The sequence below is a fragment of the Tupaia chinensis genome, unplaced genomic scaffold (assembly GCF_000334495.1).
Source record: "Tupaia chinensis unplaced genomic scaffold, TupChi_1.0 Scaffold000422_1, whole genome shotgun sequence".
Lineage (NCBI taxonomy): Eukaryota > Metazoa > Chordata > Mammalia > Scandentia > Tupaiidae > Tupaia > Tupaia belangeri.
The window spans coordinates 2,053,531-2,066,725 of record NW_006159927.1 but is presented as its reverse complement, the minus strand read 5'-3'; the positions used below and the strand labels follow the sequence as shown (position 1 = coordinate 2,066,725).

General features: G+C 43.3%; 1 protein-coding gene across 5 annotated transcripts in view; it reads right to left on the bottom strand.

The window, feature by feature from the left end:
* TENT4B (terminal nucleotidyltransferase 4B) overlaps positions 1 to 13,195 on the bottom strand; it is a gene marked incomplete at its 5' end in the record, with an annotated part of 102,030 nt that overhangs the window by 22,156 nt on the left and 66,679 nt on the right. For all 5 annotated transcript variants that reach the window (XM_006154786.2, XM_006154789.3, XM_006154787.3 and 2 more), the window contains 4 exon segments: positions 957 to 1,064; positions 2,729 to 2,849; positions 6,190 to 6,236; positions 8,515 to 8,638. In XM_006154786.2, coding sequence (XP_006154848.2) covers positions 957 to 1,064; positions 2,729 to 2,849; positions 6,190 to 6,236; positions 8,515 to 8,638 — 400 coding nt within the window.

Below are 13,195 nucleotides of genomic sequence, written 5' to 3'. Positions count from 1 at the left end.
AAAAAAAAAGTGCTATTCCTTTCATTGAAAAATCTATAAGAGACGAAACAAGCAAAAAAAAAAATGTTGATGGTAAATTCTGTAAAATTGATCTCAGCATCTGGTGACTTGCACTTTACTGTCATTTTCTACTGCTAAATTTTTATCATGCAATTATTTTCATTTTGAAAAGTTTCTTTTAATTTACACACACACACTCACTCACACAACTCCAAAAGAGTGGGATCAGGAGTAACATTTTTGTTTTTTTGTTTTTCTGCTCTTCTGTCTGCTGCCCAGTTGTACAAAAATATAATGTTCTGATAATAAAAGTAGTTAATATTTTTCTTTTAAAAATAGGTAGAAAGTACAGTTATTAAAGAAAAATAAACAGTGAGTGGACAGAAAAGATATATAGATAGACAGACACACAAGCCTAATGGTACATTGTTTTAGCTTAAGGGGAAAAGCTGACAACTTTTTAAGTACATAAAATATTCTGAAGGTGAGAGTGGCAAATTCTTCCCTAATTAGGAAGAAAACAGAACAAACAAATAGAATTAAATTATTTCAAGATAAAAGCAAAGAAACTTGCAAGGACTACTTTATGGGAATTAAAATCTAGAAAAGTACCCCTAGGGAGGTTCTTAATCTGAACTCTTGGAGACTAAAACAGACAGGAATCAACCATGTGGCATGACTTCTGTCTCTAAGAAGAAGGATTTAGAGTAGAGAATTTCTTAAAATGTTTTCTCAACCCTTACACCTTACCTGATGTCACACTGTAAGCAAATTACTTCATTCCAAGTAGATTGAAGAAAAGCAAAACAATTGCACAGAAGATTAAGAAGCATTTGTCAGCAATATGCACACAAAAATAATTTAGCAAAGAATTTCAAAATAGCCCCAAGACACAATCTCAAAACAAAATTATGTTTCTACTAGTTTTGTTGCATAAATACTATAAACTTGCTGACCTTGGTAAAATCTTTGATGAGGTCAGCTGCTCTCACGCCATTCTGTACATTAAAGCTGATATCAACTTTCACTTCAGTAAAAGAATCTGTTAATTTGATAATAGGTACCTAGAAAGAGAAGGAAAACTGAAAGTACAATATTATAACCAAATTAAATGACTACATCAGAGAATGGAAGGTTAACAGACTTGAGGTCTCTGGTTAACGACAGATGGCATAATGGTTCCATTGCTGGACTCCTACATAGCTGACTGCGGTTCAAGTCCTGGACCCAATGGCTTAAAACTCACCCTAGGTGAGTGTGTGTGCATGCCCCAAATCCTGAAAGAATAGAGAGGGATTATGGTATGGCCACCACCACCCCTGGGAGGGGGGGTTATTTCTTGCTTTCTATCTCTCTGTCTCTCCAGCAAGTGCATCCACCCTATTGCGAAAATCTCTCTAAAAGAAAAACAGACTTGAGGTCTCCACCTCCACCTCTCATGAGGACACTAAAATTGACTGTTCCAAATACTACACACCATAGTCATCCTGGTCTTCTATGGATACATCACATGACAGCCCCAAAAGCAAAGGTAAGTATTATTCTCAAACTCAAACTGATAGACCATTTATATGTGATACTAGATATTCTTTAGGGAGAAGGAAAAAAAAAAAAAAAAGCTCTGCACCAGGAAGATGAAAATATTGAGGCCAGCAAGCACTACATGCAGAATCAGGTCTCCAAATTAACAGCTTTTCATAAGAAACAGTGCAACGTCTTGCTCTAAAAAAACCCTAACATGCAAAAATTCAAACTTCTCCAAAAGATGTCTTTATTTCTATGATGAGTGTCCACGAAAGCTCTTTAATGGCAATTCAAGGTAAGGTTAAAATATGACTTGATTTACAAAATCTCAATTATATACAATGTTTTTCTTTTCTTTTTTGCCTGCCGTTACACTGCAGATTTTTTTCTGTAATTTGCCAACAGGCACATGTGCTCACCAGAGGAGAGAGACAGAGAAAGGGGGAAAGTGAAAAAGCACCCCTCATTGGGGAATGGTCACACTCCAACCCCTCCCCTCCATTTCTCCTTTCGGGATTTTGACCCACAAGCACAGGCATCCAGTGTGTCTTTCAAGTCACTGGTCCAGGACTCAAACAACTTGGGGACCCATGTGGAATCCAGACACCTTAAGCCACTGGCTGGCCCTGTTTTATTTTATTTTTTAATTTGCAAGAGGGCGTATGTGCTTGCCACAGGGAAAAGTAGACGGCATGCCCCAACATGGCACAGCCGTGCTACAATTCCTTTTCCTTCATTTTTCCATCCCCTTGGGATTTGGGGCACACATGCCCGACGTGTTTTTCAAGTCGCCAAGGCCAGGACCCAAACCTCTCAGTCAGCCATATAGGATCTGACTCCCCTAACGACCAGGCCATAGTGCTGGCCCCATATAATTTTTCCAGAACCCATAATGGGATAGAATTGAATGGCAACACCTTCCATGTAATAATAAACTGTTAAATAGAAATCTGTACTTTCATATAAACTTTTTTATATTTGAAAAAAACTCTACAGCATTGTGTATGATTAGGTTTTTCTTTTTCTTTCTTTCTTTCTTTTTTAAGAAAGTCATGTCCAGAATAAGTTCATTTGTACAAGCACTGTGAAGTGAACAAGGTGAAAGAACAGTTCACTCTCAACCCAACTATGTCCTCCAAAATTACATTTCAGGATTCACATGTCAACAACTAGATATTTCAAAATGAAATATTGATGAACTTACAGTTGCCTTGTCTAGAACTTTCACTGAATCCTCATCTGCAACTTTATGTTTCCGAAGAGCTTCTTCCAGGGTCCAGAGGGGTAGATTCTCCCACTTTCCAAACACCACAAGATCGATGTCACTGAACGCGGAATACATATAGAAAACGATGTGAGGAAACAACAACAAAACTACACATGGCCTAACTCACATTCATGGTTATAGACTTCACATTAGTACGATGAAAGCTTATCTCCCAACCTGTCCAGTGAAGACTAAACGTGTTTGCTATTTTTTACTTTTTGAGCAAAGGAAGTGAAGGTTATTACCTTTTTTAGAAGAGATTTTTGCTATAGGGCACTTGTACTCCGTGTACTCACCAGAGAGACAGAGAGAGACAGAGAGACAGAAAGTGAGCAATCACTCCCAGAGGGGTGACTGTGGCCAAGCCACAATCCCTTCTCTTCCAGTCTCCTCTTGGGATCTTGGGCATGCCTGCACATATGTCTGGCATGAGTTTTAAGTCACTGGGTCTGGGCCTCGAACTATGGTCAGCCATGTGTGAGTCCAGCGACATACCATTATGCCATCTGCTAGTCCCAGGTTGTTGATTTTTTTTTTAAAGAGGTTTTTGCTATAGGGCATGTATGCTTGCCAAACAGGCAGAGAGAAACAGACAGAAAGCAAGAAATCACCCTCCCAGGGGGGATGGCCACATCGCAATCCCTTCTACTCCATTCTCTTCTTGGGATCTTGGGCACACACGTACATGTGCCCAGTGTGAGTTTAAGCCACCGGGTCTGGGACTCAAATCACAGTCGACTACATGGGGGAGTCCAGCGACATAGCCATTATGCCAACTGCTGGTCCCCCAGGTTGTTGATTTTAACAACTATCTACTCCCTGCCGCTATTTCACAGAAGTCAGGCCTCAGGAAATAGGGTGATTTTAAAAGGGGAAAAAAAAAAACTATCAGCTAATGTTTTCTTTTCACACAGGTTTTTTGGTACTAAGCAAGACTTTCCTATCTAGATGGGAGTAATAATTATGAAATAGAAATATTACATGTAGGGACCAGCAGTTAGCCTAATAGCTTGGTCATTGAACTCCCATGTAGCCACGTGGTTCAAGTCTCAGACCCAGTGGCTTAAACTCATGCCAGGCGCGTGTGCATGCGTGCCCAAGATCCTGAGAGTAGAATGGAGGAAAAGGGATTGCAGCATGGCCATCCTCCCAGAGGGTGATTTCTCGCCTTCTATCTCTCTGTCTTTCTGGTAAGCAAACGCGCCCTATAGCAAAACACCTCTCAAAAAAAAAAAAAATTACATGTAGGGACCAGTAGCTGGCATGATGGCTAAGGGGCTGGACATTCCCATATGGCTGACCACAGTTCAAGTCCCAGACCTGGCAGCTTGCTTTCTCACTTTCCCCCTCTCTCTCTTTCTCTCTCACTCTGTCCCTCTCTGGTCAAATTAAAATAAATGAATGAATAAGTAAAATTAAATACAATAATTCTTTTAAAAAATTACATGCAAAAAGCAAGTCACAGAGCAATCTGTGTAAACATGTGCACACACACAAGTTCCTTTCGCATTGCACAGGTCTGCCTGCAAGGACGTGTGAAACTGGTAACCGCGGTTGTTCCAAAGAGAAGAGAGAGGACAGGGTTGGGACTGCGACTTTTCACTGTAATTATTTTGGTGCCTTTTCCAAACCTAAACGATGAAAATGTACTATCTATTCATAAAAGTTCATTAATCTTTTTAGAAAGAGTGATTTTTTTTTAAAGGTTTTACAGAAGTTCCAAACCTAAAAAAGAAAAAATATTAATGAATTTGAAGTTGACTATTTCATGACTTTAACAGGTCAAGGACAGCAATGGCTGGGGTCCATCCACTTCAACATACTTTAGGTCGGCTAAAGCGCAAATCATAAAACACCGTGGGGGCTATCCCCAGGGCCTGGTGGTTAAGGGAGCTGGATTCTACATGGCTGACCACAGTTAGAAACCCAGACTGGCAACCTGCAAAACGTGCCAGGCACGTGTGTGTGTGTGTGTGTGTGTACCTAAAATCCCAACAGGAGAGAGAAATGGAGGAGAAGGGAGTGCTTTCTCTCTCATCCTCTCTAGCTTACTCTCTTATCTCTCTGACAAGTACACACATCCTCTGGCAACTTAAGCAAGTAAGAATGGAATGTTTTTCCTTCACAGAGACCACACCATGTCAGTTCTTAGAGAGTGAGAAGTCACCCTTCAGAAAACACTGCCATCCCCACAGAGGGATCCCTAGGTGGGGTGAACAGAGGCCTCATTTGGGAAGACTGACATTGAACAAGTGTCCTAAATAGGTCAGGCCCTTCCTCAGGGAAGAGTTCTGCACCCTGGAAATTCTGGGTCAGAATGCTGGATCCGCAGCTGGAAGCATGAGTTCTTAATTTAAAAAAGAGCAAGGGAGGGAGGGAAGGAAGGAGGAGGAAAGAAAGAAAGGAGTTGACGTTCCAGAGTGTATCTAGCCCTGCGGTATAATCAGGTGTCTTCTCACGATACTACATGAACGTCTGTGTCGCTGGGTTGTTACAGGGTTGAGCAGCTCTCTGTACAGTAGTCCATGTCTAAAATTAGTAGCTGCGTGATTCCACGACTACGTGCCCCTTTTTGTATCCCTCTGAATCATCTCAGTCTTGATAAAAGATCTGAAATGATATTCTACTTCAAGGTCACTCATACAGAATACAGGCAAATGAATTTTTGGTTCATAAATCTCACTATTTTTGTTTCTATTCTTATACATTCAACAGCCAAGATGAATAAACTCTAGAAACTAATGTAAAACCACTTTAAAGCTTCATAAATGTACTAACCTAGTAGGTAAATACAGGCCAGTTTTAAAACTTCCAAATATCTGGACCTGAAATAGAAAAAGAAGTTATTATAGTAAGACATTAGATAAAGTCACCAAGCTATGGAGAAATGCTGGGTTCTGCTCCCCTCTACTGGTGTATTTTAGTAGTACAAGAGCATTTATGATTTTTTTTTTTCTAATAGCAGGCTTTCAATGAAGTAGGGATTCTGTTCTCACAGGCAGACATTCAAAATATAATTTAAACTCATCAAGTGCAAATATAAAACATGTAGACTAAGAGAGAAAACCTTCCCAAGTAATATGCAGATCCCTCACGCTCCTGTCATTATAACACCACTGTACAGCATAAAGCTGGAGTGCCACTCAGGTAGGTATGTGTGCACGCGTAACTGTGATAAAGGATAAACAATTTTTGTATCCCTCTGAATCATCTCAGTCTTGATAAAAGATCTGAAATGATATTCTACTTCAAGGTCACTCATACAGAATACAGGCAAATGAATTTTTGGTTCATAAATCTCACTATTTTTGTTTCTATTCTTATACATTCAACAGCCAAGATGAATAAACTCTAGAAACTAATGTAAAACCACTTTAAAGCTTCATAAATGTACTAACCTAGTAGGTAAATACAGGCCAGTTTTAAAACTTCCAAATATCTGGACCTGAAATAGAAAAAGAAGTTATTATAGTAAGACATTAGATAAAGTCACCAAGCTATGGAGAAATGCTGGGTTCTGCTCCCCTCTACTGGTGTATTTTAGTAGTACAAGAGCATTTATGATTTTTTTTTTTCTAATAGCAGGCTTTCAATGAAGTAGGGATTCTGTTCTCACAGGCAGACATTCAAAATATAATTTAAACTCATCAAGTGCAAATATAAAACATGTAGACTAAGAGAGAAAACCTTCCCAAGTAATATGCAGATCCCTCACGCTCCTGTCATTATAACACCACTGTACAGCATAAAGCTGGAGTGCCACTCAGGTAGGTATGTGTGCACGCGTAACTGTGATAAAGGATAAACAATGAAAAGCCTCAACCTCTGACCTGAGAGGGACCTGGGAACCTACCCGCTAACCACAGCCTCATGTTTCCCCCAAGAAACAGAAGAGAAACCCCTACCGCCACCTCAGAAGCATGAGGACCATTTAGGTCTGTGTTCTCAACCTCAGCACCCTGGCATCTGGGGCTGTGAGGGCCTGCCCTGTCCATGTGAGACGAGTCTAGCAGGCTTCCGCCCACTCTGCCCACTACCCTGCCTGTCCTGCTTCCCCAGTCTCAACAGCCAAAAATATGTCTAACATTGCCAAATGCCCCCCGGGAGCAAAACCAGCTTCAGGTGACAGCTACAAGTTTAGACCACATAAGAGAAACAGTACAGAAATTGCTCGATGAAATACTGCCTTTTTTTCTGTACCTGAGTGTTACACTGAAACCTCTTTGTTTAGACTACTAGATGAAACCTTGCTTGATTTCCTGTCCACTGCCCAAACAGAGTTTAAAGGAAAACTACAGAACACAAAGAAATGGATTCTAAAAAGTTAGTTCTTCGCACAAAATTACAGAATGGACCCCCAAAGAAGTCCTACAAAGTGAAGCATCTTTCTGTGCAGCAACCACTGGAGAGCTGCAGCCATGGCTGTGAGCTACCCCACGGCCGTGGGCCTCAACAAAGGCCACAAGGTGTCCATGAACGTGGGCAAGCTGAGGTGCAGCCACCACTATGGGCACCTCACCAAGTACACCCAGTTCGTGCGCAGCACGATCCGCGAGGTATGTGGCTTTGTCCCCTCCAAGTGGCACGTGTGGAGTTGCTCAAGGTCTCCAAGGACAAGTAGGTTCCCCAATTCATCAAGAAATGGGTGGGGACACACATCCGCATCAAGAGGACACGAGAGGAGCTAAGTAACGTACTGGCCACAATGTGGAAAGCAGCTGCCGAGAAAGACCGAGCCCCACCCCTTTGTGCAAAATGAAACCTAGATCTAGAGGAATCTGTGGCCCTGTTACTGGTGTGTGTGTGGGTGAGGGGGGAATGCTGCCTGTTCTGTTCAGACCATACCTCCCACCCTGGGGCCAAGAGCAGGCAGGCAGTACCGGGAATGGGTTTTAATCATAATTAAATAGTTCAAGCTCCCCCTTCAAAAAAAGTGAAGCATGAACAACAATAACAGCTACAAATCAGCAAGGAAGAAATCCTGGATGTTTTGTGCCCCGAATGGAGGCTGTACTGACAGACAAGAGAGAAAAGGAAAACAACAGTTTCAAGAAAAAGTTATTAGTCCAAGGAAAGGAAGTTCAAGTGACAAAAGAGATTCCTACTTGACACTGTCATCCGGTTATAAAGAATTATGTAACGTTTATAGTGCCAGGCTAGAACAAAGTAGCGAAGGGGTTCTGATACATCCCGTCCAGTAACAGACTATTACAATGAGATGGGATTTGTCTTTCTTCTCTTTACAGTAATGATTTCTAAATACAGTACTACTCACTACTCAGAAAAAAAAAAAAAGCAACTTTACATCATCTAATTTGATGAAACTAAATTAGAATCCCATAAATTCTAAAGGCTAAAAAAAAAAAAAAAAAAAAAAAAAAAGAAAAAAGGTTTGGCTTTAGAATTGAATTAGTCCTTGGGACCGACAGGTGGCATGGTGTTTAAGGGCGCTGGACTCCCACATGGCCGACTACAGTTTGAGTCCCGGACCTGGCGGCTTGCTTTCTCAGTTTCTTTCTCTTTCACACACATTCTGTCCCTCTCTGGTCAAGTTAAAATAAATAAATAAAGTTAAATAAAATAATTTTTAAAAAATTGAATCAGACCATAATTACAAAAATACTCATGACCCACATGTGTAGACCTGGTATTAGACACCAACAGACAAGCCTCCGCCCCAGGATGAGGACACCCCCAACACCAGCACCCCAGATGGGACTCACATCAGCACTGGGCCAGAGCTCCTTGATCACGCTCTCGATCCTGTTCACCACCTCCATCCGCATCTTCTCCTCCTCAGGTCTTGGAGACATGTATTCATAAAAATCACTGATTTCTTCATGCAGACTAAAGAAAAAAGGCAGAAAAGTTAATAATATAAGCAGGGCCAATCTAATGAAAAATCACAAGTTTAAATAACCCTATCTAATTAAGTTTTCTAAGGTAAGTCTGGAGGTGAGTTTATATTCGTACTTTTTCTTTAACCTTAATTTTAACATTATAATTCTTGCTAAGCTAAAATGGGAATGTACAGAACTTAATCAAAAAAAGCCAAAATAATTACGTAATGAGAAAAAAAAATTCCTGTTCAAAATACTTGCTGGGGAGGATGTGACCTCTGCCTTCACACTTACAAACTCGTAGACACAATACAAGACACTGACCAGGGAGGTGCTGGGCAGGGAGACTGACTCTCCTGCCCCGGGACCCATTCCTCACTGTGAAGAAAGCAGTTCGTCTCTCCTAACATCTGCTTAATAAAACGAGTGTCAAGTGATCACAGAAGTGGTGACTATGTGAAGAAGCTGACGATTTCCAGGGACCCGGGTGTGAGGCAAGGAGCCAAGTGCACAGGCTGTGGCCAGGGGGAAAATGGAGGAAGCACCTGGAGCGGAGCGCAGCAGGCTCGGAGTGGCTAGCTAAGAAGTCTAGGGTTCTCCTGTGGCCAACAAGGAGCTATGCAAATGGTTAAGAGGGACTAGGGAGAGGCTGACTTCAAAACTGCTGCATTTAAAGAAGATTAAACAGGAGACTGTGCCAAGAGCAGAACACACTCCTGAGTTGCACACAGCCCAGGTGAAGGCCTAGAGGATGAAGGCAGGAAAGGAATGGGCTCCAAAAACATCACACACACAGCCACGGCGGCTGGGCCCAGGGCCTGACCCGTGTGCACGAGGAGCTCCAGTAAACTCTCTCTCACGCAGTCAGGGGCTGGGATCACAGCCTGTCCAGCAGAGGGGAATGAGGATGCCTGAGCAGCTGGGGAAGCCACCTGCGATGAAGGGACAAGCTAACCGGGCTGGGTACGGAGCTGAAGAGTCCACACCTCACAAAGCGGAAGACCATGAACTTTCTCTGGGAGGGGGAAGTAGAGGGGACAAAGGAGGGAATAGGAAAGAATGAGCAAGAAGTGGGGCTGCTAGACTCCCCCCCAAGTACTCATGGCAGCTGGGGGGGAGGGGAGGCACAGGCCAGAGGTAGGCCAGGTAAGAGGGCTATCTCAAAGGCCAGCAAGGACATCCACATCTACACAGAGCCTGGAAGGAAGAATATGTCAGCAACCACCTTGCTGCTCGGGCCCAGAGCAGGAAGCTAGAGATACCAGGAGACCCAGCATGGCTTTGAAGAAGGGAGAAAAAAGGTCTACATCCCGCTCCCCACTGGTATGACTTGCCACATGAACTCTGGTAAGTTTAAAAATGTGACCAATTACACAAGCAGGAGTTTCTGCCTCTTTTAATGTCTTAGTAGGCCGACAGTCAAAAATCTTGAGTTCTAGTCTCAGGCTCTGCCTGGATACAACTGTGCCCATGGACAGCAACAGGCTCTCTGGCCTTGGCATGCTCAGAACAACACAGAGGCTGGCAAGCAGGCACCTGGTCAGGCCTTTCACTTCAGCACTGGGTCTTCGGTAAGGAATGACTTTTTTTTTTTTTTTTGCCATAGGTGCATTTGCCTGCTGGAGAGAGGCAGAGAGAGGGAAAGTGAGAAATCACCCACCGGGAGATGGCCATGCCCTTCTCCTCCATTCTTCTCTTGGGATTTTGGGCAGGCAAACACATGGGGCCAACATGACAAAGAGAAGAAGTAACACAACCTTCTGCGGGTTGGCATAATGGCAGCTGGCATAATGGCTATGTCACTGGACTCCCCTATAGTGAACCACAGTTCAAGTCTCGGGCCCAGTGGCTTAAACTCACGCTGGGCGGGTGTGTGTGTGTGCGTGCCCAAGATCCCGAGAGAAGAATAGAGGAGAAGGGATTGTGGCATGGCCATCCCCCTGGGGGGTGATTTCTCACTTTCTGTCTCTGTCTCTCTCTGTCTTTCTGATGAGCACATGTGGACTATAGCAAAAACCTCTCAAAAAAAAAAAAAAAAAAAGTTGAATTCTTAAACTCCAGAGTCCTGTAGAATAATCCAGAAGACATTCCAGTGAAGTCAGTTTTCCTTGATATGCTCCGGGTACTGTGAGATCTTCAATGTCTAATGTTTTAGGTCTTAAAGTTTCCCAGATTTTAGTCATGCATTGCTTAACAACAGGGATACATTCTGAGAAATCCATCACTGGGCCATTTCATCATTGTGTGGACATCACAGAGGGTATTCATGCAAACCTAGACAGTATATGCCATCGCTCCGCTGTCGTGTCCACTAGTGACTGAAACGCCGCCAAGTGGCACATGACCGTGCTATATTCTCAAAGGCATCCCCTTTTACTCCTCCACACAAGAGCTAAAACAGAATAGCGGTTAGGAAGCTTACAGCTCGCAGTGCTCTTCTGCACAAGTCTGCTGGCAAGGATGAGGATAAAGAGTCAGCAAACAAGTGGATCGCTTCTGACTTTGCTGGACAGTCTGCCATACGTTATCAGTCTATCTGTAGAACATCTCTATAGAACACTTGCATTTTAACCAGTGGAAAAAGAGAGCCTAAATCTGACTGCATCTACCCTACAGAGCTCCCTTCCCCTCACACATTTCCAAATACAGGCAAAAAAGACGTACGCCAAATTACCAGTTTAAGTCGTAAGAAATTGAGAAAGAATTTGTTCTCTAAGCATTACTGAGTGCCTGTCTCAAGGCACCAAGAGGAAACCAGCTAGTCACACATGATGGTAACCTCCATCTGGCAATGAAAAGAAGAATTCGTATAAAGTAGTTTTATGGTGGGGCCATGTCTTTGTTTCTTCACTGTTCTACCGTAGGTAGGTTTCTGATGAATAGACAAGGGATTTCCATGAAGTACAACCCAGAGGGACTGGGCTGCTCTGCGAGAGAAGTCCCCATCACAAATGTAAAGAAATTAGATGACTATAAAGCAAACAGAGGTCCAATAAAAGGGATTTCAGAACCTGGTGAAAAGCTGGAGAAGATTCTGCCAGAAAGCACCATGCACTTGGCAGAGAGAGACAGAGAGACAGAGAAACAGAGAGACAGAGAGAGAGAGTAAAAGCAACTCCTCAATGGGGTGTGGTTACACTCCAATCCCTTCTCCTCCATTTCGCTACCCAATCAGGATTTCTGGCACACACGCACATACACCCAGTATAGCTTTCAAGCTGCCAGGGTAGGAATACAAATGGTAGTTGGTCATGTGGGTCCAGCACCCTTAGCCACTAGGCAATGAAGCTGGCCTGGAGAAGACTCTAAAATTCACTTTCAGTGCTAAAATTCTAGACTTCTAATTAGCACATTAATTTGGAGGGAAACTATTGTCGATTTTTTTTTTTAGAGGTTTTTGCAATAGGGCACATGCACTCGCCAGACAGAGAGAGAGAGAGAGAGAGAGAGAGAGAGAGAGAGAAATCACCCCCCCCAGGGGAGATGGCCACGCCGCAATCCCTTCTCCTCCATTCTCCTCTCAGGATCTTGGGCACGCATACACATGCGTCCAGCGTGAGTTTAAGCCACCGGGTCCAGGATGCGAACCGCAGTCGACTATGTGGGAGTCCAGCGACATAGCCATTACGCTAACTGCTGGTCCCAAACTATTGTCTATTTTTAAGACAAGCTTTTAAAACGAGATCAGGTCTTTTCAGCATGAGCTGCCGCGCTCCTTGCTTGTACCTTGCAATAAAGCTGTACTTTCCATCATCACACCATGTGCCTAGGGTTTGTTTTCTAGCGCTTGGGCAAGTGAACCTGATTTGAGTTCAGTAACAGTTTATGGGTCACCACGAAGGGACCAAGGTCCTGCGTGGGAGTCTCGCTCACGGTACAGTGACCCTTGGCCAATGGCCACCCTCAGAACTCGTCCTACAGCTGCCTGAGCACCTTGTCTCAAGGACAGTCCTAGGTGATTGGCTGACCAGGTGCCATTGACCTGCGGTGATTTCAGTTTTCTGGTGAAGAAAATAAGGCATTGGGATTTGGCACGGTGAACAGGGTACACCAAAGCTGCTCTGCTCTTCACACCAAAGCTGCTCTTCTCTTCCGAAAATCACAGCCAAGAGAACTCATGACCTGACAATCGGACAAACATGGTTCTAGATGCAGAATGGCCCAGAAGAGAGAATAAAATACTTAAGGCTGGAACTTCTTCTATGCCCAAAGTCTTAGAGCCTCTTCACACAAAAACATTTGAAAAAATAATGGCTGAAAACTTCCCACATTTACTGAAGGACATGAAGATAAGAAGCTCAATGTACTCCAAGTAAGATGAACTCAAAGCAGCCTGGCCATAGTGGAACAGAGGGAATGCTGCTGTGTGAAACTGGAGCCAAGTGGTTTAGATCATGGGTCACCCTGAACACATTGGGTGCACCTGTGATCCTGGGTAGCTGGAAGGCTTGGGGTGGGGGAAACAGTGTGATGAGGCCCTATCAGGGGCTCCTGCCCCCTGAGATAAATAAATTAATAAAAACAGAAAAAAAAAAAAAGTCCACAGGAAAACACATTATACTAA